Source organism: Plectropomus leopardus, chromosome 16 (assembly GCF_026936395.1).
Source record: "Plectropomus leopardus strain MGB_pleo_1.0 chromosome 16, ASM2693639v1, whole genome shotgun sequence".
In the NCBI taxonomy this organism is placed as follows: domain Eukaryota; kingdom Metazoa; phylum Chordata; class Actinopteri; order Perciformes; family Serranidae; genus Plectropomus; species Plectropomus leopardus.
In genome coordinates, this window is record NC_142191.1 from 10,343,493 (window position 1) to 10,370,393 (window position 26,901).

Genomic DNA, 26,901 nt, shown 5'->3' on the forward strand with positions numbered 1-26,901 from the left:
CAAATCAGTATAAAATAGCACGCTAAAACACGCCATAGCATAGAATGAGGCAAAAACGGCCAAAAACACCATTAAAATGAATGTTGAAAAAATGACCGAAAAGGCAAGGCTATAGTATGGCAAAATTGTCAAAATATGACACGTCCCAAAAACAGCTCGAACCACCTCAAATCAGTATAAAATAGCACGCTAAAACACGCCATAGCATAAAATGAGTCAAAACCGGCCAAAAACACCATTAAAATGAATGTTGAAAAAATGCCCGAAGAGGCAAGGCTATACTATGGCAAAATTGTCAAAATATGACACGTCCCAAAAACAGCTCGAACCACCTCGAAACATTATAAAATAGCACGCTAAAACACGCCATAGCATAGAATGAGGCAAAAACGGCCAAAAACACCATAAAAACGAACATTGAAAAAATGACCGAAAAGGCAAGGCTATAGTATGGCAAAATTGTCAAAATATGACACGTCCCAAAAACAGCTCGAACCACCTCAAATCAGTATAAAATAGCACGCTAAAACACGCCATAGCATAAAATGAGACAAAAATGGCCAAAAACACCATTAAAATGAACGTTGAAAAAAATGACCGAAGAGGCAAGGCTATAGTATGGCAAAATTGTCAAAATATGACACTTCCCAAAAATAGCTCGAACCACCTCAAATCAGTATAAAATAGCACGCTAAAACACGCCATAGCATAGAATGAGGCAAAAACGGCCAAAAACACCATAAAAATGAATGTTGAAAAAATGACTGAAAAGGCAAGGCTATAGTTTGGCAAAATTGTCAAAATATGACACGTCCCAAAAGATAAGATAAGATATTACAAGATAATGTAAGACAAGATAAAACTTTATTGATCCCACACCCAGGAAATTCACTTGTCAGAGCAGTTCAAACAGAAATTTAAAAATGTATTAATATAACAATATAGAAAATGTAAAATATACATTACAATTACAATACTCTTTACAGTATATTCACCTTCCAGTAAAGATTTCTACAGTGTGATATACAATGTGGAATAAATATTGCAAAGAGATAAAGAACAGTGTAACCGACAGTATTGCACAAGGCAGTGAAGTATGGAGTTATACAGCATACATGACAGTGCGACATTAAGTTGTGTTGTTAAAGAGTCTGACAGCTGATAGGATGAAGGACCTGCAGTAGCGTTCCCTCTTGCACTGTGGGTGCTGCAGTCTACTGCTGCACGAGCTGCTCGGTGCGCACACAGTCTCAGGAAGGGGGTGAGAGATGTTGTACATGATAGATGTCACCTTGATCAACATCCTCCTTTCAACCACCTCCTCGATGGCCTCCAGGGGAAAATCCAGGAACTCAAACACCTAAAAAACAGCAACAAATAACATGTCAAAACAGCTAAAGCATAGAATGTGGGAAAAACGTCCAAATACACCATAAAAATGCATGTTGAAGAAATGACTAAAAAGGCAATGCTATAGTATGGCAAAAAATGTCAAAATGTGACTTGTCCCAATAACAGCTGAAAACACCTCAAAACAGTATAAAATAGCGTGCAAAGATACGCCATAGCATAGTATGTTGCAAAAAAAACCCAAAAACACCATAAAAATGAATGTTGAAAAAATGAAAAAAAAGGCAAGGCTATACTATGGCAAAATTGTGAAAAAATGATATATTCCAAAAACAGCTGAAAACACCCCAAAACAGCATAAAATTGCGTGCCAAGACACGCCATAGCATAGTATGCTGCAAAAACAGCCAAAAAAAAACATTAAAATGCATGTCGAAAAAATGACCGAAAAGGCAAGGCTATACTATGGCAAAATGTCAAAATATGACACGTCCCAAAAACAGCTGGAACCACCTAAAACAGTATAAAATAGCACGCTAAAACACACCATAGCATAGAATGAGGCAAAAACAGCCAAAAACACTGTAAAAATTAATGTTGAAAAAATGACCGAAGAGGCAAGGCTATAGTATTGCAAAAATGTCAAAAAATGACATGTCCCAAAAACAGCTGGAACCACCTAAAACAGTATAAAATAGCACGCCAAAACACGCCATAGCATAGAATGAGGTAAAAACGGCCAAAAACACCATAAAAATGAATGTTGAAAAAATGACCAAAGAGGCAAGGCTATACTATGGCAAAAATGTCAAAATATGACATGTCCCAAGAACAACTGGAACCACCTAAAACAGTATAAAATAGCATGCTAAAACACGCCATAGCATAAAATGAGGCAAAAACGGCCAAAAACACCATAAAAATGAATGTTGAAAAAATGACCGAAAAGGCAAGGCTATACTATGGCAAAAATGTCAAAATATGACACGTCCCAAAAACAGCTGGAACCACCTCAAATCAGTATAAAATAGCACGCCAAAACACGCCATAGCACAGAATGAGGCAAAAACGGCCAAAAACACCATAAAAATGAATGTTGAAAAAAATGACCGAACAGGCAAGGCTATAGTATGGCAAAAATGTCAAAAAATGACACGTCCCAAAAACAACTGGAACCACCTAAAACGGTATAAAATAGCATGATAAAACACGCCATAGCATAAAATGAGGCAAAAACGGCCAAAAACACCATTAAAATGAATGTTGAAAAAATGACCGAAAAGGCAAGGCTATACTATGGCAAAAATGTCAAAATGTGACACGTCCCAAAAACAGCTGGAACCACCTCAAAACAACATAAAATAGCACGCCAAAACACGCCATAGTATAAAATGAGGCAAAAACGGCCAAAAACACCATTAAAATGAATGTTGAAAAAATGACCAAAGAGGCAAGGCTATAGTATGGCAAAAATGTAAAAATATGACACGTCCCAAAAACAACTCGAACCACCTCAAAACAACATAAAATAGCATGCTAAAACACGCCATAGCATAAAATGAGGCAAAAACGGCCAAAAACACCATAAAAATGAATGTTGAAAAAAATGACTGAAAAGGCAAGGCTATACTATGGCAAAAATGTCAAAATATGACACGTCCCAAAAACAGCTGGAACCACCTCAAATCAGTATAAAATAGCACGCTAAAACACGCCATAGCATGAAATGAGGGAAAAACGGCCAAAAACACCATTAAAATGAATGTTGAAAAAAATGACCGAAAAGGCAAGGCTATAGTATGGCAAAATTGTCAAAATATGACACGTCCCAAAAACAGCTCGAACCAACTCAAATCAGTATAAAACAGCACGCTAAAACACGCCATAGCATAAAATGAGGCAAAAACGGCCAAAAACACCATAAAAATGAACATTGAAAAAAATGACATAAGAGGCAAGGCTATACTATGGCAAAAATGTCAAAATATGACACGTCCAAAAAACAGCTGGAACCACCTCAAAACAGCATAAAATAGCACGCTAAAACACGCCATAGCATAGAATGAGGGAAAAACGGACAAAATTACCATTAAAATGAATGTTGAAAAAAATGACCGAAAAGGCAAGGCTATACTATGGCAAAAATGTCAAAATATGACACGTCCCAAAAACAGCTGGAACCACCTCGAAACAGTATAAAATAGCACGCTAAAACACGCTATAGCATAGAATGAGGCAAAAATGGCCAAAAACACCGTAAAAATTAATGTTGAAAAAATGACCGAAGAGGCAAGGCTATACTATGGCAAAAATGTCAAAATATGACACGTCCCAAAAACAACTCGAACCACCTCAAATCAGTATAAAATAGCACGCTAAAACACGCCATAGCATAAAATGAGGCAAAAACGGCCAAAAACACCATTAAAATGAACATTGAAAAAAATGACCAAAGAGGCAAGGCTATACTATGGCAAAAATGTCAAAATATGACATCCAAAAAACAGCTCGAACCACCTCAAAACAGCATAAAATAGCACGCTAAAACACGCCATAGCATAGAATGAGGCAAAAACGGCCAAAAACACCATAAAAATGAACATTGAAAAAAATGACCAAAGAGGCAAGGCTATAGTATGGCAAAAATGTCAAAAAATGACATGTCCCAAAAACAGCTGGAATCACCTAAAACAGTATAAAATAGCATGCTAAAACACACCATAGCATAAAATGAGGCAAAAACGGCCAAAAACACTATTAAAATGAATGTTGAAAAAATGACCGATAAGGCAAGGTTATACTATGGCAAAAATGTCAAAAATGACATGTCCCAAAAACAGCTGGAACCACCTCAAAACAGTATAAAATAGCACGCCAAAACACGCCATAGCATAGAATGAGGCAAAAACGGCCAAAAACACCGTAAAAATTAATGTTGAAAAAATGACCGAAGAGGCAAGGCTATAGTATGGCAAAAATGTCAAAATATGACATGTCCCAAGAACGACTGGAACCACCTAAAACAGTATAAAATAGCATGCTAAAACACGCCATAGCATAAAATGAGGCAAAAACGGCCAAAAACACCATAAAAATGAATGTTGAAAAAATGACCGAAAAGGCAAGGCTATAGTATGGCAAAAATGTCAAAATATGACACGTCCCAAAAACAGCTGGAACCACCTCAAAACAACATAAAATAGCACGCCAAAACACGCCATAGTATAGAATGAGGCAAAAACGGCCAAAAACACCATAAAAATGAATGTTGAAAAAATGACCAAAGAGGCAAGGCTATACTATGGCAAAAATGTCAAAATATGACATGTCCCAAGAACAACTGGAACCACCTAAAACAGTATAAAATAGCATGCTAAAACACGCCATAGCATAAAATGAGGCAAAAACGGCCAAAAACACCATAAAAATGAATGTTGAAAAAATGACCGAAAAGGCAAGGCTATACTATGGCAAAAATGTCAAAATATGACACGTCCCAAAAACAGCTGGAACCACCTCAAAACAACATAAAATAGCACGCCAAAACACGCCATAGTATAGAATGAGGCAAAAACGGCCAAAAACACCATAAAAATGAATGTTGAAAAAATGACCAAAGAGGCAAGGCTATATATGGCAAAAATGTCAAAATATGACATGTCCCAAAAACAACTGGAACCACCTAAAACAGTATAAAATAGCATGCTAAAACACACCATAGCATAAAATGAGGCAAAAACGGCCAAAAACACCATAAAAATGAATGTTGAAAAAATGACCGAAAAGGCAAGGCTATACTATGGCAAAAATGTCAAAATATGACATGTCCCAAAAACAGCTGGAACCACCTCAAAACAGTATAAAATAGCACGCCAAAACACGCCATAGCACAGAATGAGGCAAAAACGGCCAAAAACACCATAAAAATGAATTTTGAAAAAAATGACTGAAAAGGTAATGCTATAGTATGGCAAAAAATGTCAAAATGTGACTTGTCCCAATAACAGCTGAAAACACCTCAAAACAGCATAAAATAGCGTGCAAAGATACGCCATAGCATAAAATGAGGCAAAAACGGCCAAAAACACCATAAAAATGAATGGTGAAAAAATGACCGAAAAGGCAAGGCTATAGTATGGCAAAAATGTAAAAATATGACACGTCCCAAAAACAGCTGGAACCACCTCAAAACAACATAAAATAGCACGCCAAAACACGCCATAGCACAGAATGAGGCAAAAACGGCCAAAAACACCATAAAAATGAATTTTGAAAAAAATGACTGAAAAGGTAATGCTATAGTATGGCAAAAAATGTCAAAATGTGACTTGTCCCAATAACAGCTGAAAACACCTCAAAACAGCATAAAATAGCGTGCAAAGATACGCCATAGCATAGTATGTTGCAAAAACAGCCAAAAACACCATAAAAATGAATGTTGAAAAAATAACCAAAAAGGCAAGGCTATAGTATGGCAAAAATGTAAAAATATGACACGTCCCAAAAACAGCTGGAACCACCTCAAAACAACATAAAATAGCACGCCAAAACTCGCCATAGCATAGAATGAGGCAAAAACGGCCAAAAACACCATTAAAATGAATGTTGAAAAAATGACCGATAAGGCAAGGCTATACTATGGCAAAAATGTAAAAATATGACACGTCCCAAAAACAGCTGGAACCACCTCAAAACAACATAAAATAGCACGCCAAAACACGCCATAGCATAAAATGAGGCAACAACAGCCAAAAACACCATAAAAATGAATGTTGAAAAAATCACAGAAGAGGCAAGGCTATACTATGGCAAAAATGCCAAAATATGACACGTCCCAAAAACAGCTGGAACCACCTCAAATCAGTATATAATAGCACGCCAAAACACACCATAGCACAGAATGAGGCAAAAACGGCCAAAAACACCATAAAAATGAATGTTGAAAAAAATGACTGAAAAGGCAATGCTATAGTATGGCAAAAAATGTCAAAATGTGACTTGTCCCAATAACAGCTGAAAACACCTCAAAACAGCATAAAATAGCGTGCAAAGATACGCCATAGCATAGTATGTTGCAAAAACAGCCAAAAACACCATAAAAATGAATGTTGAAAAAATAACCAAAAAGGCAAGGCTATAGTATGGCAAAAATGTAAAAATATGACACGTCCCAAAAACAGCTGGAACCACCTCAAAACAACATAAAATAGCACGCCAAAACTCGCCATAGCATAGAATGAGGCAAAAACGGCCAAAAACACCATTAAAATGAATGTTGAAAAAATGACCGATAAGGCAAGGCTATACTATGGCAAAAATGTAAAAATATGACACGTCCCAAAAACAGCTGGAACCACCTCAAAACAACATAAAATAGCACGCCAAAACACGCCATAGCATAAAATGAGGCAACAACAGCCAAAAACACCATAAAAATGAATGTTGAAAAAATCACAGAAGAGGCAAGGCTATACTATGGCAAAAATGCCAAAATATGACATGTCCCAAAAACAGCTGGAACCACCTCAAATCAGTATATAATAGCACGCCAAAACACACCATAGCACAGAATGAGGCAAAAACGGCCAAAAACACCATAAAAATGAATGTTGAAAAAAATGACTGAAAAGGCAAGGCTATAGTATGGCAAAAAATGTCAAAATGTGACTTGTCCCAATAACAGCTGAAAACACCTCAAAACAGCATAAAATAGCGTGCAAAGATACGCCATAGCATAGTATGTTGCAAAAACAGCCAAAAACACCATAAAAATGAATGTTGAAAAATAACCAAAAAGCCAAGGCTACAGTATGGCAAAAATGTAAAAATATGACACGTCCCAAAAACAGCTGGAACCACCTCAAAACAACATAAAATAGCACGCCAAAACTCGCCATAGCATAGAATGAGGCAAAAACGGCCAAAAACACCATTAAAATGAATGTTGAAAAAATGACCGATAAGGCAAGGCTATACTATGGCAAAAATGTAAAAATATGACACGTCCCAAAAACAGCTGGAACCACCTCAAAACAACATAAAATAGCACGCCAAAACACGCCATAGCATAAAATGAGGCAACAACAGCCAAAAACACCATAAAAATGAATGTTGAAAAAATCACAGAAGAGGCAAGGCTATACTATGGCAAAAATGCCAAAATATGACATGTCCCAAAAACAGCTGGAACCACCTCAAATCAGTATATAATAGCACGCCAAAACACACCATAGCACAGAATGAGGCAAAAACGGCCAAAAACACCATAAAAATGAATGTTGAAAAAAATGACTGAAAAGGCAAGGCTATAGTATGGCAAAAAATGTCAAAATGTGACTTGTCCCAATAACAGCTGAAAACACCTCAAAACAGCATAAAATAGCGTGCAAAGATACGCCATAGCATAGTATGTTGCAAAAACAGCCAAAAACACCATAAAAATGAATGTTGAAAAAATAACCAAAAAGGCAAGGCTATAGTATGGCAAAAATGTAAAAATATGACACGTCCCAAAAACAGCTGGAACCACCTCAAAACAACATAAAATAGCACGCCAAAACACGCCATAGCATAAAATGAGGCAAAAACAGCCAAAAACACCATAAAAATGAATGTTGAAAAAATCACAGAAGAGGCAAGGCTATACTATGGCAAAAATGTCAAAATATGACATGTCCCAAAAACAGCTGGAACCACCTCAAAACAGTATATAATAGCACGCCAAAACACGCCATAGCATAGAATGAGGCAAAAACAGCCAAAAACACCATAAAAATGAATATTGAAAAAATGACCAAAAAGGTAAGGCTATACTATGGCAAAAATGTCAAAATATGACATGTCCCAAAAACAGCTGGAACCACCTCAAAACATCATGAAATAGCATGCAAAAACAAACCATAGCATAGAATGAGACAAAAACGGCCAAAAACACCATAAAAATGAATGTTGAAAAGATGACCAAAAAAAATGTTTCCAAAAATAACACATCCCAAAAACAGCTGGAACCACCTCAAAACACAATAAAAAAGCACGCCAAAACACGCCATAGCATAGATTGAGGCAAAAACGGCAAAAAAACACCTAAAAAATGAATGATGAAAAAAACAACTGAAAAGGCAAGGCTATAGTATGGCAAAAATGTCAAAATATGACACGTCCCAAAAACAGCTGGAACCACCTCAAAACAGAATAAAATAGCATGCCGAAACACGCCAGGCAAGGGAAGGATATAGTATGGCAAAAATGTCAAAATATGAAATGTCCCAAAAAGAGCTTAAAACACTTCAAAACAGCATAAAATTGCATGCCAAGACACGCCATAGCATAGAATGAGGCAAAAAAAGCCAAAAACACCATAAAAATGCATGTTGGAAAAAATGACAGAAAAGGCAAGGCTATAGTATGGCAAAAGTGTCAAAATATGACATATTCCAAAAAGAGCTGAAAACACCTCAAAACAGCATAAAATTGCATGCCAAAACACGCCATAGCATAGAATGAGGCAAAAACAGCCAAAAACACCATAAAAATGCACGTCGAAAAAATGACTGAAAAGGCAAGGCTATAGTAAGGCAAAACTGTCAAAATATGACATGTCCCAAAAACAGCTGAAACCACCTCAAAACAGCATAAAATAATGTGCCAAGGCACACCATAGCATAGAATGAGGCAAAAACAGCCAAAAACACCATAAAAATGCATTTTGAAAAATTGACCGAAAAGGCAAGGCTATATAGAATGGCAAAAGTGTCAACATATCACACGTCCCACAAAAAGATGAAACCACTTCAAAACAGCATAAAATAGCGTGCCAAGGCACAGCATAGCATAGAATGAGGCAACAATGGCCAAAAACACCATAAAATAGCATGTTGAAAAAGATGACCAAAAAGGCAAGGCTATAGTATGGCAAAAGTGTCAAAATATGACATGTCCCAAAAACATCTGAAGACACCTCAAAACATCATAAATTAGCATACTAAGACACGCCATAGCAAAAACGGCCAAAAAAAATCAAAATCATCCAAAAATCAGCTGAAAACCACTTAATATAGCATGTCAAGACATGTTGTAGTATAGAATGTCGAAAAAACAGCCAAAAACATTATAATATAGAATGTCAGACAAATGACCGAAAATTCAATATTATAGTATGATGAAAAATTTCTAAATATGACATATCCACAAAACAGCTAAAAACCACTTAGTCTCAGTATAGAATGTTGAAAAAAACGGCCAACAACGTCATAATACAGCATGCTGAAAAAAATAACTGAAAACATCATACTATAGTTTGTTGAAAAATGACAAAAATATGACAAAAAACTTTGTTGATTATTGGCCTGACATATTTATTGACTGAGTTTTTCCCAGACGTCACTACCGATAAATAAGCAGAAGTAATTATCACTTATAGTAAGGGATTTGGCTGAGTGGATTGTTTCTTTGGCTCAAGTGCAAGAGAATGCCAGTTCAATTCTCAGCAGGAGCACTTATTTTATTCATGTCTTAAAATATCATTTGGTGGTATGTTCATACAGTTTACACACTGTCTGTGACATTGCAGACAAATTAAGGCATTTACAGTTGCGTAATATGTCGTTTTTGTCCATACATGAGGTGAAGTGGTCTCAAAACAGGTAAAAGCAGTATCCGCAGATGTGTCTGTCAAAATCAAGAAATATCGGCTGGACTCATATATCTGTCGACTTTCAACAGACGTCGCTGCTGATTCTGAATTTTGCCCTGAAAAAACTTGGTTGATCATGGGCCTGACAAATATATCAACCCAGTGTTCCCGGACCTCACTGCCTCCAAACATGCTAAAGTAGAAGTCAAGTTCTGAGGAGGGCTTTGGCCTAGTGGACTGATTATTTAGCCAGTAAGCGGGGGGATGCCGGTTCGAGTCTGATTGTAAACGTTCTGTTTTATTTATGCCGTAAAATAGAATTTGGCAGTACATTCATACAGTTTACACACTGTCTGTGACATTGCAGACAAATAAAGACATTTACAGTTGCGTAATATGTCGTTTTGTCCATAAATGAGGAGAAGTGGTCCCAAAACAGGTAAAAGCAGTATCGGCAGATGCATCCGTCAAAATCAAGGAATATTGGCCGGACTCATATATCAGAAGACTTTTGACAGACATTGCTGCTGATACTGAATTTTGCCCTGAAAAAACTTGGTTGATCATCAGCCTGACAAATGTATTGACTGACTTTTCCTCAAACATCACTGCCTACAAATATGTAGAATTAAACAACAGTTGCAAGTAGGAACTTGGTCTGGTAGACTACCATTTTGGTTAGTGTGCAAGAGGACACTGGTTTAAACCCAGGCTGAAGCATTTTGTTTTATTTTTGCCGTAAAATATCATTTGGCCGAAGATTCATACAGTTTAGACACTGATTGATACTGCAGACAAATTAAAGCACTTAAAGTTGCGTAATACGTCGTTCTGGCCCATAAATGAGTTGAAGTGGCCCCAAAACAGGTAAAAAGCAGTCACTGTAGCTCTCCTACACACTTGGCACATAGGAGAAGTTTCAGTTCTGCAACATTACCTGGAAATACCACTGAATTCTACACATTTTCAACCATTCAAATCAAATTACCCATTAATCCAACACAAACAGCAACAACATTAAATTGCTTCTTGTAAAAGTATGAATCAGCAGTAATAATCCAAATAAAATAAGGTACTATTTATAATAATGTGATCCTGTCACTCTGTTAAACTGCGTTGCACAACTACTTAATAGTTTGAATACAATAAATTAATGATACTTTTCACTTTGAATATGCAACTTTAACTTGGAGTGTTTTAACACTGTGACACTGCTTCTGTTGTTAAGGGATACTTCTTCCACCACTTGCCAATTCAATTCAAAACAAACCAATTGATTAATTTGTTTTTATTTGCATGAACCAGCATTGTGCAGGTTTGACCTTCAGACTATATCAATAGGTGTGTCTGCTGATTATGTTAACAATATCTTTTTTTTTGCTGGGTCAGTAAAACTTTTTACTTAGAAATGTAGAAAATGAAGCTTTGCAAAGACAAAGTTTGTGTGACTATGTGGTGCTTGTTTGTGTTATTTGTTATTTAATATTTCAAAAATTGTGATACTAAGCCCTTTTAAACTTGCGCAAATTGGCCTTTTATTTTGAAAAACATGGGACACAGGCAACAAGAAACGAGAAATTACCAAAAAATTAGCCACAAGAAAACCCTGTAAAAACAAGGAAATTACCTGAAAAGTGCTTTAAAATAATAATAATAATAATAATAATAATAATAATGATAATAATAATAATTCTGTTTTCTTTTGTTTTGTTTTTTTCCCAAAATCTAGCCTACTAATTTCCTACAGTTTGTTGAACATTTCTTGCCAAGTCGCTCATTGCCTATTTTTCCAGTGTTATCAAAAATGAAACGAATGTGCTCAGTTCAAAGGTTTAATGTGTAATGTGTAAAAGCATCTGAACACTGCACAAGAAAAGTTGCCAGTTTCAAAGGCTTAAGGCACAGGGCTAGATAAGAAATCTCTGACTTTGCAAAGGACCATTTACCAAGGTACCTTGGCCAATTATTACATAATAATGTTATAATCAAGTAATACTTTGCTGACATGATAAAGCCAGTGTCAACAAGTAGGCCACTCATAGTTATCTTGGTGAGTCATTACACAACATGCACATACACACACATGCCTTGGGTAAACTTAACTGAGGATCAAATGACAGTGGTTAGAAACAGGTCAATCTTTGGATTCTATAGGTCATGTCTGAACATCCCATGAAAAAGTAGGGCAAACTCAAACAGAGTTGCAGGCACATTAAGCAACATTCTGTCATCTGTGAAGCAGCAGGGCAGGTGTGACAGCCCAGTCCTGCAGCATTCCTAGAAACAGGACATGGAAACCCAGCAAAACAGCAGGTGGCCATGCTTGTTTGTTTTCACATGCAGTATGGGAGAAAGCATTATTGATGCAGGTGTATTTTATTGCTTTTTACTTTATAGCAATGATCACAGCCAAAAAAAAAAAATCATAATTACTATGAATTGCAGTCGGAAGCTATACAAAACAGCAAAGATAACGAAAGCTCATTAATGACTATTTATATTGTTCCAAAATAGAGAATTATTAGCCTACAAGAACGCATTGTTTGATTATAAATACATTAGACACGTTTGGACCAATAGGATTTCATTTTTGGCGTTCTAATTCTGAAGCCGCGCTTTCTATTGGTAGTCTGGCGAGACGTAGGCGGGGCTAAACTCTGGCTTTACCAAAACAAGCTTCGCGAGTGCAGTGACACGAGCTGAGGGAGAGTTGGGAGTGAGGAAGGAGGCAGAACAGTTTGAAAGTCTGGAGAAGAAAGCGAATGGACCGATAAACACGAACAAGCAAACAACACAGACACCGCTGCGGCGTCAGGTACGGAAGTGTGTGCATACAGCTGTTAATACACTTTTATGACATGTTTACTGAAATGTTTCATGCAGCGAAACATGCTTAAATTGCACGCAAATAGCGGACAAGCCCATACTGGCAGTCAGTTTGTTGAAGAAAGTTGTTGACTTTGGTGTGTGTTATAAAAAGGGTTAGGTTTTGTTGTATTTTTCTTGGTGGTCTGTTGTTTTTGGCCTCCACATAATGACCTTGCAACATTTTAGATCAGGTTATGGACTTCTAGGGGACAGAAAAACACCCAGTTGAAGATGAGGCAATCTCATTCAGTGGTTTCAGTCATTTCATTTAAATTTTGACAAACATAAGATACTATTGCAAGTTGGGGAATGTGCAATCTATTTAACAGTTGGGGAACAACCCCCCCCAACAACAAAAAAACATTCCCATATGCCAGAGGTACTCAACTTGATTTGGCTGGGGGCCACTTTTGCAAAATGACAGCAAGGGGGACAGCTACAGCAGCCCCTTACATGTTTCTAGGATTTTAGGACATCTCCAGGACGTATTTTACAACAGTTTTAGTATTTAAAGATGTTTCTAGGATTTTAGGACATCTCTAGTAGTTTGGCACATTCCTCAAACTTTAGGACATTTCTGAGATTTTAGGACATTTGTAGTATTTAAAGATTTTTGTTGGATTTTAGGACATTCATGAGATTTTAGGACATTCGTAGTATTTAAAGATGTTTCTTGGATTAGCTAGATTTCTGTCACGGGGTGTGGAGGATCCTTCACTGGCCCTTTTTTTTGATAAACATGCTATTTTATGTACTCTGGGACCTTATGTATACTAATAGTACAAAAATAATTCTCAGTGTGAATCACTTTATTTTGAATTAGAAAATGGTTGGGGAGCCACCTGGCAACCTATCGGGGGTCAGATTTGGTCCATGGGCTGATGGTTGAGTGTCAATGTCCTTTGCCAAAGACAGGCATCAAAATAACAAACCATATATGAGAGGTTAAAGGTCCTATATTGTAAAAAGTAAGATTTTCATGTCTTAGTTATTATAAAGCAGATACAGGTGCTAAAGTAAAGTACAACACTGGGAAAGTATCAAAACACACAGAGAAATCCATACAGCCGGTATTCAGAAACTGACATCAGGATAATTGTGAATATGTCTTGTCACAACTATAGGTTACAATACAAAAAGTAGTTTCAAACTTAAAACATAAACACCCAGATGTATCAGAAATATTCAGGCAGACAGTATGAGAAAAATGTATGTTTTGAATATTAAAGCATGTAAACATACTCTAGTAGAAACTCAAAATACAAGTATGAACCTGAAATGAGCATAATATGAGGCCTTCAAAACTGACCAGAATGTGTGCCATACACTACAAAACTACAGCCATAGAAAGTTCTTCCAAATTCTCTCAACATCTCTGTATTACAGAGCCTGCTGTCTATTGTGAGCTTCGCAGGGCTGGTATTTATGACAGGGTTGTATCCGAGGTCACCAAAAGGCATTAATGGGTGCAAGTTTAACCCAGAACTAATGGAGCAAAGTTTGAGGGGAAACTGGGCTGATGAAGATTAAAATTCCCTGCACCTGGATTAGTTAATTCTGTATGTTGCTGAAAGTAAAAGACGCTTCACCTTTTGGGTATGGTAGTGTATTAAGTATATATTGCAGTTGCTAAAGCCATTATATGGTAATAATTAGGCCACATATTCTGAATCAAAGGTGAGTAGCACACTGTTCCCTTATGATTTTCCATAATTCAGAGCCAGACGACATGCATGCTGCACAAGAAATTAAGTACTGTTGTATCCTTCATACTACTGAGATACTGCTGCTTTGATACTTCATGATTTGAGTGTTGTCAAAAACACTGACTCATTTTCTTTAGTATTGATACACTGGTGCCTGCTAAACTGTCTGCTCTTTCTTATTGTCAGTTTTTACCGCAGCCATTCTGCTGTTCTCCAGAGGCTGGCACAAGTCATTGTTTTGCAAGTCCCATGTCTTTGCACTCAAGTCCTAAACCTTGAATTTACTTTCCAATACAGGTCACAGCTCATCACCAAAATAATGCCAAAACAGAAATGATATATTAAACTTACAAAAATCATGAATGTTTTGAAAACTCTGTAGCTAAAGTTAGCAAAACATGAACTTGCTAACTATGTGAATATTAGCACTAGCATTTGCCCTTATGAAGGAAAATGAATTGATTTGTGTCACTTTCAAAAATGTACTTTTAAATCTTTGGGCTTGGAAGGAAAGTATCAAGTACAAGTCAAGAGGCTGAAGGCCAAGTGAAGTCATGAGTCATTGGTGGTAAAATGAAAGATGAGTTGCAAGGTTTTTTTAATTTTAGTCTGAAGTCAGTGAATTTATGACCCAAGTCTGACTCTGTCAAGTCCAAGTCATGTGACTTAAATCCACACCTCTGCTGTTTTCTGCTTCTAACAAAGAAAAGAAACATTGTTGTTGTCCAATTATAGCCTTTTTATAATTATTTTTTATTAAAAATTTGAAATTGTATTCCCTTTGTGTCAATTTATCCCCATTGTATCAGAAATGGTATTAAATATCAATATTTTTTAACCAATTGTATCAAAGTTAGAAATTTCACAACACCACTATTTAAACAGTGTTGAAAGAGTCATTAACATTGGATAACATTGGCTCCTTTTGTTTACTAAAACAAAAGTTTTGGAGAAAAATAGCTTATTTACTGTTTCTGAAAGTAAGGTAAATTTTTCTATACCATTTTAATTTTGATATCATATTAGCACTAGTAATGAAAACTTTCAGATAACACTCAAACCATCAGATGAGAATTAGATTTCCATCTGCTTAATCCCCAAATAATTGGAAAGTATTTCTTTTAAAGGATGGTGCAATATCCACCACGAATACTCAGTTAAGGAATAATATGGTAGCATTATAAGAGGAGTTGTCCTTTGTATTCAGGACTTGGGGCATTTTTTTAATTATCTATGCAGAGTCTTTAGGTCAGGAAAGTATTTAAACATCAGGCGCGTCTTTATGCAAAATGAGCTGAGTCTGTTAAATGTTTTCGAGAGAATGTGTGAAAAATAATGAAAATGTGTTGATTTGTATCTGTTTTACATTTATAGGTCTATTGTAAGAGGTGGTTGACGATGGACCCCAACAGTGAAACCAAGAGGATGACCTCTTACCTCCCAGCCAACCCCTCCGAGACCCAGAAACTGACCCCACCCAGAGGCCTAGGTACTCACAATTTGAAAGTTTAGTGAGGGCTTAATTTCGGTATAACTGGGCTCCTCCCGCCAGCTTCCACTCCCTAGCTTCCACCACTGATCCTCCACAAACATTTGAGTCTGTTACAAAACTTAATAATACAAAAAAAAATCAATATTTCATAAATGCTAACACGAGGCCTGTTCCAAGAAGATGTAAAATTGAGTTATTAGATAACTTTTCTGAGTAACAGCAGCAGTATATTTGCTGAATGAAATCCCAGATAACTCAGTAAATCTGATTTTTGGAATAGATATTTTAATTTCCAAGTACAAGAAAACAGTGAGAATTTGGCTAAAATAAAATGCAGTGTGCTGCACAATCAGCCTCTTCACATCGACTGTTTCGTAAACACTCATTAACGAAGAAGCCCAAAGTTGTTTATGACCATTTTTATGCCTGTGTCCCAGATCACTCTAACCTTGGCAGTGCTTTACCAAAAATGTCACACATGCGCTCATCACAAATGACCTGTCCATGGATCATAAAAAAAACGTCCTGTTTGTTCAATCAGTTACCTTTATGCTCTAGTTTTGCTGCAACCTGAAGAGCTGCCTTTAATGGGCACAACTTAATGTTGAACATACCTCACAGTCAATCAAATGTTTATTTTTTACTTGCTAACAACTTGTTAACAGAATTTAACAGATTTCCTGCACTTGCATGGCATAAATAGGAAAGCAGCACCCCTCTCTCTCGATAGTTATGATGTAAAGTGTGATACTGCCATTTTTAGGTTGATTGGGTTGCATGAAAATACAAAAATGGTTTGAAACACTCTGCTTTCAGAGCACTACTATACAAACATTTCCCAAAAGTAAAATCTCCTAAGGGATGCACCGATTTATCAGGCCAAACACTGACATCGGCTGATATTTGCCTTGTTAGACTAGTATATCACCAAATAAGATGTCATTCACTTATGTCTTATAAATGTGTTTGATTGAATTTGGGCTCATTCATTGAAAGTTTAATGAAGGACTGGATCATTTCAAAACGGTTAAGCAAGGTTTTTGTGGCACAAGAGTACATAAATAACACAAACAAAAAAAGCCACAACATAAAAAAAACAGCTGTATCAGCCTTTTAGATCGGCAGAATCGGTGCATCCTTAAAATCTCTACTTATGCAAAATGTTTTTGTGCTTTTTAGGATGACACATGGACTAAAACAGTAGAGATTGGCTGTAAAATGTTAACATTAACTTACACATTAGACTAGTTATCCTGATCATTTTAATTGAGTCAAATCTGAGTATATTAGGAGTGGCAAAAAATGGGACTGGTTCAGCTAAAATGTTAAAAATGTTGCATCTATATCTTATTTTAGTATTTCAGCTACTGTGACATTGTCCATTAGTTAATTTTTTATATTAAAAACTGTTAGCCCATCATTACATAATGTCAGATTTGGAAAAAAGATTAAGAGAGAGGATGCAGTGCAACAGTCAAAGAGTATGGGACTTCACTGGACCCTGCAGTTTGCAGCTGCATCTCCTGTTTTTCTTGCATGCTGCGCTGGCATGAGAATTACATTAGAACGCAAAGAAAAAAAGTCCCGCTAGCATGATTATTTAGACAGTTGCAGTTAAATACCATAGCATTTAGGTCTATGGCCGGTTATAAAAACAGAGTTTGCAGGTTTAAGCAATTACAGTGATTCAAGTGCTGTCTCTAAAACCGTCAATGGAAAAATGCATGTCAGCAGTAATAGCGAAACACCAAAACATTACACAAATCAATAATCATGATGTTTATGATCGCGCATGAAACAGGTAATAGAGATTACTACTATTTTTAATCACATTTTGAAATATCTATGTATATATAATCTGTTGACTTGTTAAGCTGTTCAGTTATGAGTCAGTTTTGTTTACATTAGCTCACAATGATACTTTCAAGACAAAGCATGTCACCCTTACACACACACACACACACACACACACACACACACACACACACACACACACACACACACACGCGCGCGCGCACACACACACACACATACAATTACTTACAAGATTGCTTCAGCATTCCTCTTGTGAACTTCTGACCTCTAATTCCACACAGTCAGCACAGTTCATAGCTGGGGGAGACCTGCAGGGAGAAAAAGCTGTGACACTGCCAAATCTTATGGCATGCAGTTCTCTAAAATATTTTAGAATATGTTACATCTGTGGATTTATTTATTAATGCTATATGAACTCTGGGCGTGTTCCCCCCGCATCATGACATCATGCTGTACCAAACCACCTGAGTGTCCCGCACCCAAACATAGAACATGTTGGTTTTCTGTTTCATCCTGTTATTATTTTACATACAGTACCTCTTCTGATGGGTAATTTTGATTATCTCTTTACTGTAAGTCATTTTCTTGACTTGAGGTTTGTTATTTGAGTGCTATGACATGAGATGGACACAATTACATTACTTAATTTCTGTAACTGCACACATGGCACCACATGTTGTTTCTAAACTTAACCCATTGTAAACAGGAACAATATGTCTTTAGTCACCATAAGGAACAAATGGTTTTATTGTTGGTTCCATAGCTACATAAAACAGGGTCTAAAAGAAGTTAAGCGTCTTCTCTTTAATGCCTCACTGCAGCAGATGTCCTGACCCTCATGATGTCCTTATGGCCCCATTTATTTTCACATATTTTGACATGTTTTGCTAATAAGGTTAGTATAGTTCCTATATTTAGTGTTTCTAGGACATTCTTATTCCAAATGAACTCATATTATTAGCTGCTAATTTCACCCGTATGTCAATTTTTCTTAAGTATTTGGCAGTTGGACAGGAATTAACACCGACTTTAAGGCCTGGCCATGTGCACCAAATGAAATCGCTCTGATGTTCCTCAAAATTCTTGATGAACTGAAGTCAAAAAACGCAGCAGGAGCAAAACTATATAAAAACATCATGAATTTGCAAACTCACACACAACTGGTGCTTTATAATCCAAGTCTAATTTATCCAGTCATATGCTCAGTACTTCCTCTGACAGGGAACTGAACCAAAGGTAAAACTTACCAATGATTTCTCTGAAGCCAGACTCCGCTGACAAAACTTTTGTCACTTTACCTTGCTGAACACAGGAGCTGCCGGTCTCATCACCTCGATCAGTTAGTTTGTGTTGTGTGAATTTGGTGAATCTGAACTAACCCTTTAAAACACCAAAGTATAACCTATAATGGTACAATTGATGATTTGATTTTCACCTTCCAGTCAGTTCCTAGTCGGAAAAGGCTGTCTGTTTGGGAATTACTGAGCGTATGACTGGATAAATGAGACATATACTGCACCAGTTGTGTGTGAGTTTGTAAACTGATGTTTTGAAACAGTTTTGCGCTTTTTATCTCAATTCATCAAGAATGCAAGAAAAAACGTGTTTTCTTTATTTATTTCACTGGATGAGTAGTTCATACACAAATGGTCATTAAAGGGATGAAATATTCCCTTATGACAACCACATTGTCAAAGAGCAAAACAGTCACAGTTTCTTTCTTTCTTGAACTTGCCAACTTGTTTGTGTCTGCTTGTTTGGTAAAATGCAGAAAAATCTCAAAAACATGGATGGTGCACATTAAGACCAGACCTTTCTGTTGTGTGGCTATTGTCTTGTATGCTTAAACTCACTTTGTGTTTCTGTCCGTCTCTCCAGGCTGCAGCTGGCTGGTGGTGGTCGCGGCTGTGGTGGCCTCTCTGAGCGGTCTGATGCTGGGTTATGAAATGGGCCTGACCTCTGGTGTCCTGCTGCAGCTGCGGGGCCTCCTTTCCCTCTCCTGCCAGGAACAGGAACTGCTGGTCAGCTCCATCCTGCTCGGTGCCCTCCTCATGTGCCTGGCTGGAGGTCCTATTCTGGATCGCTATGGCCGTCGCTGCTCTCTGCTCCTGAGCGCCGCCATGGTGGTCGGTGGGAGCGTAGTGCTCATCGCATTCACCTCACTTATTGCATTCACACTGGGCCGGGTGATAGTCGGCATGGGGACAGCTCTGTCAGGGACAGGAGCGTGTCTGTACATTGCAGAGATTTCACCGAGGGAGCGGAGGGGTCTGCTGGTGACGCTGTACGAGCTGATGCTGGTTGTGGGTGTAATGCTGGGATTCAGCTGTAGTTACGCCTTTGCGACTCTGCCCCATGGCTGGGTGTACACTTTTGGACTAGCAATCCCCCCAGCGCTGCTGCAGATCAGTGCGCTCGTGTTCCTCCCACCCAGTCCACGCTTCCTGGTTATCCAGGGTAAAGTGGAGCAGGCCAGGAGAGTGCTGGCCACCTTGAGAGGTGGGGTTCAGGGGCACGTGGAGAAGGAGCTGAGAGACATCCAAGCAGGACTGAAAGAGGAATCAGAGCATAGTTTCTGGGAGTTGTTCAGCACCAAGGCCAACTTGCGTTCACGACTGCTGACAGGTGTGGCCTTAGTCTTCCTTCAGCAGGCTACGGGTCAACCCAACATCCTCTCCTACGCTTCACCAATTCTCCGCAGCGTAGGATTCAACAGTGACGCTGCAGCAACCTTAGCGTCCACAGGGTTCGGAGTGGTCAAAGTGGTTGGCACCATCCCAGCCGTGTTGCTGGTCGACCGAGTGGGACCCAAGAGCTTTCTGTGTGTGGGCGCTGTTGCAATGGCAGTGTCACTAGGAATACTCGGTACACTGACACTGCAAAACCACACTCACCTCACCAGCCTGTGTAAAAGTCACACAATACCAAATCACACACAGACACTGTGGGATTTAAACAGAACCTCTGCAGACTTCGACAACAGTGACATTTTTTCTACTGACCTCCCAAGCTTATGGAGCAGTGAGGAGGCACAGCGGACTAACAGAGACGATAATGGGATGGAGGAGTCAGGAGAAGAAAGGACTTTTGGAGAAGTGTCACCTGTATTGAAGTGGGCATCATTGATTAGCTTGCTGGTGTATGTGGCAGCTTTCTCCATCAGCCTTGGGCCAAGTAAGCTTAACTTATCCACTCCCATTGCACACACACACAAACACCCACATTTGACTGATATGCTTTAGCGTTCTCCCAAACTTGTATTACTAGTTTCTAACCAAGAAGGAGGTGCCACTTTATCTACAATTTCGAAACCGCAGCTATTATTGTTATGCACTGACGATAACTTAACAGGGAACTGTGCCCATTTTCAAAATTCATACGTTATTTATGTGGTCTAAGACAGTCCAAAAATATCAGTAAACACAAACAAATCTTTCCTGAACTCAATAACTTGAGTGCGTTATACCAAAGTACAAAGTACAACACAGATTATCAGACAATAACCAGGCCAAGGTGAAGTATAGATTGAAACACTCCACTTTCACAGATAAAGCTGTGTGGACCCTGACTTTAAGCTACAAACCAGGCCTACAACTGCCCACACAAAACTGTACAAAGCTATTCTGGATCCTATTACATGTATTTATTAAGCATGGTCCCTCAGGTCCTTGTTTATATGTGTCTTTGTTTTCTTTTCTTTCCAGTGGTGTATGTGGTTCTCAGTGAGATCTTTCCAATGGGAGTCAGAGGCAAGGCTGTGTCTGTGGTGTCTGCTGTAAACTGGGCCACTAACCTGCTCATCTCCATGACCTTCCTCACAATGACAGGTGTGTCTGTGTGTGTTATTGCTTATAATCAGTGTTTGGAGGGTTACTTACATATTCCAATACAGATAGATTACTAAAACTAAGTAACAGAACCTAAATACTTAAGATTATTTTCAGAATACTTTTTAAAATATCGTCTTGCTGAGCTCATTTGTCTAGGTCTTACATTTTTATGCAAAAACACCTGACAGTGTCCTGGCTGTGCATCTTCTTTGCAATTGTTGTGCAGCAGATGCACTACACACACTTTAAAAAAAATAATCTGTTTATGCAAAATGCATGCCTCATATGATTTTTACACTGCGTCCTAATAGCAAATAAGTGTTGCTTTCTGTCCAAACTGAATCAGTTACTTATGCATCTATGTTACATTTGTTAGAGCAAGTAAAACAAAGTAACCCAGCTTTACAAAGTAACCCCTCCAGGATATGCAAAGAAAGAGAACTGTATGTAATGTATGTGACAACAACCAGCAAATACTAGACTGTTTACAGTCAATTCATGCTCAACATGTTTCACTTGTTTACACCCTTTGAGGTATGACTCATTTTGTTCCTGCTACTGGTCATTCAGATTGTTTGTTGGATTAGCAAAACAGAAAACAGTCTGTCAATATGGGTTTTTAGGGTTTAACTGTGACTTAAGGGATTCTGCAGTTGTGACCTGATGTGAAACTTATTATCTTTAAAGTGCATCTAAGTTCATTGCAACAACTGTAGCTGAGCAAGTAACACACAGGTCTGCCACCTGAGGCTTTGTGCAGGCGTTTGAGGTCATGCATTTTTTTGCTTTTGTCTTTCTAGAAAGGATTGGCGTTCCCAATATGATGTTCCTCTACGCTGCCATGAGCTTTGTTCTACTGGTGTTTGTCATCCTCTGTGTCCCCGAGACAAAAGGTCGAACGCTGGAGGAGATATCAAAAGAACTGGCTAAGAAGTGAGTGGCAGTTTACACATGAGCTTAAAGTGATTGTTTAGATGATTGTTTAGAAGTGGGGTTATATGAGGTACATATCCATAGTCAGTGGATGACATATTTGTGTGTCAGGCTGGAGGCTGACACGAAAGCTAAGTAATGTGCTGCTGTTGATGGGCTAAGCAACACAAAGTATTTTAGCCACCAGAAAAAAAGTCCCACAAAAAAAATAACAGTACCAGTGCACACCACATTTAGAATATTTTCACAACTTCACCTTTCAGAAACAGCAGGTTCCTGTGGCTCCAGTTCTCCATGTGTTTTCGTCAAAGGCACCAGACTCTATTGACAAAAACAGTCATTTTAGCTCTCACACAGGAGCTGCTGATCTACTGCTGCTTTAATCAATTAGTTTGTGTTATTGTGCAACTTTGGTGAATTCCAAATTAACCCTTTTAAATGCCAAAATCACACAATGACACAAACACACTCACTGATAGAGGCAGCAGTGGATAAGCAGATCCTGTGCAGTCGGAGCACATTTCAGACATTGCAAGTATGTGAATGTTAACACATCCCCCTGATGTGTCAGTCACCGACACCCTACTTCTACGAGGCCTATTCAATTTCTATTCAATTTCAATTCAATTTTATTTTTAAAGTCCACTATCACAAAACAGTTTGCTTTAGAGGGCTTTACAGCATACTGCATTCCTATGTCCTTAGACCCTCACATCGTCTAAGGAAAAACTCCCCCAAAAAAGAGGGAGGGATGCCTCTTCCAGGCCGAAAGACAAGGCAATAGATGTTGTAAATAACAATTAACTAACAGTAATGACAAAGAGGAAAGAGAGAGGGGGGGAGAAGCACAGCAATAATGGTAACAATAGCATATCATACAACAATAGTGATAGACGTGAAATTACTAAATGCACGCTATGATAGCATGATGACATGATGGTACACAAAAACCCTGAGCGGATATTTATTTCTGACAGCGCACTGGTTGAAATCGATCCGTGTGGATGAATGACCAATGAAAACAATAAAAACTTTTTTTTGCTTAGTGGGTACATGTTACATGACATTAATGTAACAATATCACCCTAAATACTGTTCGAAACGTGTTACATTACTTGTTACTGCTAAAAAGTAAAATATAACTGTAACATGTTACTTTTGTAACGTGTTACCTTCAACACAGTGAACAGTGTTGAAGGTAAATAACTGTTTCTTAATGGAGTCTGGCTTTGAGGAAAATCATCATCAGAAATCCCTGTCTGACTGTGAAAAACTGTGAAAATCTGCTATAAATATAGCGTACACTTTAAGAGATATTGATTTTTTTAGATGGGGCTTTTTTTGGGGGGTGGCTAAAATATGTTTTGCAGCTATCTACAGCAGTGCATTACCCAGATTCCATATCAGCACTTTAGCCTGCTTCTCTGATCACTTTGTGGTACTCTGAATACTTCAAAGTGGGGTTGTATCAGGTACTTATCTATAGCCAAACTATCCCAGTAATGTTATCGCTCAAGTATCTAAGAAGCTAGTTTATAAAATGAATTATCTTATCTTTTGTCTCTTTTCTCTGCTTTACCAGGAAGCATTTTGAGGTGAGGCTCTGCAGGCAGGTTCAACCTCAGGAGAGTTTGATCAGCAGCACGTCTTCACAGATTCCTTCAAACGTCTGACCTTTTTTTTTTTTTAAACAGACCACAACTGTACACCTCACCTGAAAGAGAGTCAAGTGTAAGGATCGGCAAGCATAATGTATTAGCGATGTTAAGTATTTTGGGTGCAAAACGTACATCTCACTCACATCGGTACATCGCTGCACTTTCCGCTGATTCCCGTCATGATGTCTCTGTCACACAGTTCCTTCTCGCTGCGTTTTGAATGTAAAGGAACAAATCAACAGGACAGGGATGGTGGAAATTACATACACATGACAGAGTTAAACAATGGAGTATTTGTGAATTTGTTCAAAGGAGGATATCTCAGGGTTCACTCTTGCTTGTTAAAAGGCAGTAAAGAGAGGTAAATGGTGGGGATTGAATGTCATTATATATCACATTATTTATTTAATTCCTTCCTTTCTTTACCTCTGCCCTTTTTAAGAATACAGCTCCAATTATACAGCAAGAGAAATTTACCTTAATTCCACGATACGAATGCTGAAAATGTACTTCAATACTATTTTTTTTCCACTTTGACTTGACATTGTGAATCAAAGAAATACTAAAAACAGACACTAATCTAGCCAAATGTCTGTGTATGTAACATCCTCTGGATTACAAATGAATTCCTTTTACATAACACTGAAATGCTCCTCCCTGTCAAACGTGTGGTATTGACACTAACATGGCTCAAACCAGTCATACCAGTTGGGCTGAGTGTACATAATAGTTTCTTCTGATAGAAAAGCGCTGGCAGACTTCTGAGGACATCGATGCCTTTCTGAAAAGAGATTTTAAACTAGAAAAGATCAGAGTGGCTGCACAAAGAAAGTGGAAGTGCTCTGAAAAAGATGCTGGGTGCAGTGCTTTTTTTCCTAAGAGGCAGCATATGCTTTTTTTTCCCCATTGGCAACAATTGGAAAAAGATGCTGGCACTGAAAAAAGATAGAAATACTGCTTCAGATTTGTACTGAATGCCTCCGGCGGACAGTCAAGTTACAGTTTACATCTATGTCTGTCTAGACTCATATTTCCATGACAGTAGACAATGCAAATTCAGATCTGGATGTTTCTACAAAGAAGCTACAAATGGGAAAACGTGGATGCTTTCTACCATTGCCACATTTTCAAGGTGGACACCCAAAATTAGTGTTGACCTTGTGGATATAAAATTATCATCACTACATTATTTTATTTTATTTGCGGGGAATTTTGTCATAATTAGCGTATGAATTCTTGAGTTAGGGCCAAAACAATGTTTCGTCAGGTCACAGTGACCTTTGACCACCGAACTCTATAATCAGTTCATCATTGACTCTTAAGTGGACGTTTGTGCCAAATTTGTTACCGTATTCACAAGTTTGAGACAGTCAAACAACAACCAGAAACATGCCTCCGGTCACAGCTGTCACCAGCAGGGATGTTCCATGACTTATTTCCCTGAAATTAAATAGAAGTTAGACTGGTGGACTAGTCTAAAAGAAAGGAAGAAAACTGAGCACAATTCCAGGTAAACATTGTCCAAAACAAAAAAAAATGCATATATTAAGGGGAATTTGAAATCAATGATTACATTCATATACATCACCAAATCGTATTTTAAATGCTTGTGAAATTTGTGGCACTTTACAACCTTCATTAAAATCATTGCACAATATCCTACAAAACACAACCCACTCCGTAAAAGTTTTTAAATAACAATTTTTGATATTCTTTAGGAAAATAAATCTCTAGTAACAGCATTTCCTTGGAGGAACGCAATCGCATAGATTATTATAATTTTAATAGTAAGAAAGACTTGTATCTCTGATGGAAAGTAGCGAGGGTAATGGCACTCTGTGGTTTGAAGTTTTAAAACGGCTTTCAGAAATAATTAATAACTCTCACATGCTGTTTTGTTCAGACTGAACATTTGTACTGAACTCTTGGTTCAAAGTATTAAAATGGCAGAAATAACTTAATTTGATTAAATAATATGATTTATTTGACATTAAACTTCCTCACATGGGGCATCATTTATTGGGAACGTGTGATTTAAAATATTAAAATGGTATCTAATTATTTCTGATGATTTCTGAGCCATTTTATTAACAAGTTCCCAACAGAGCACATCCCTAGTTGCGGAGGCAAAAAAAAAATTGTGCATGGATACTGCCTTAAGCTATAGAATACACTGTAATCGACATAATGACAGGAATATGGATGTAGTGACAGTTTTCTCACATTAGGAAGAGCCCGGTTTCTCCTACGTGACATTTTATGGGAATAAGAGAAAGACAATGATGAGTCAACACGCTCAGTTTCCCTTTTCCCTGGCTGCTAAATCCTCAAAAACAACCAGTCAAGCAAAGAAATACTGAACAGAATTAAAGCAGATAATTTAACATCTGTTGTAGCATAGGAAGAATTGTGAAGTGTGTGTGAAATGTTTTTTTTTTTTACTTGTTTCTGTGATGCCAAAATTATATTAAGTTGATTAACAAGTGGGATGTTTTACTGTGAGAAAGAATGACTTCTGTGAAACTCTTCACAATTAAAAATGGCACGTTTTTAAATCTTTACTTTGATACCTCTCCTTTTATTATTTTTTTTATCTTTCAAAGTCTTTCAACCAAAA

General features: G+C 37.7%; 1 protein-coding gene and 1 long non-coding RNA gene across 2 annotated transcripts; one reads left to right on the forward strand and one right to left on the reverse strand.

The window, feature by feature from the left end:
• Positions 1–877: 877 nt before the first annotated feature.
• Positions 878–19,856, reverse strand: LOC148186830 (uncharacterized). The gene is made up of 3 exons (XR_015779137.1): positions 19,717–19,856; positions 18,093–18,171; positions 878–1,360 (listed from the first exon to the last, which is right to left on the reverse strand). It is a non-coding gene; the product is annotated as an uncharacterized LOC148186830 (long non-coding RNA).
• Positions 12,670–26,845, forward strand: slc2a12 (solute carrier family 2 member 12). Its single transcript, XM_042504121.2, has 6 exons — positions 12,670–12,797; positions 15,931–16,045; positions 19,742–21,037; positions 21,568–21,690; positions 22,494–22,626; positions 24,209–26,845. Exons 2-6 carry the CDS (start codon positions 15,955–15,957, stop codon positions 24,297–24,299), a joined length of 1,734 nt encoding a protein of 577 aa, XP_042360055.2. The 5' UTR covers positions 12,670–12,797; positions 15,931–15,954; the 3' UTR covers positions 24,300–26,845.
• The last annotated feature ends 56 nt before the right edge of the window (positions 26,846–26,901 follow it).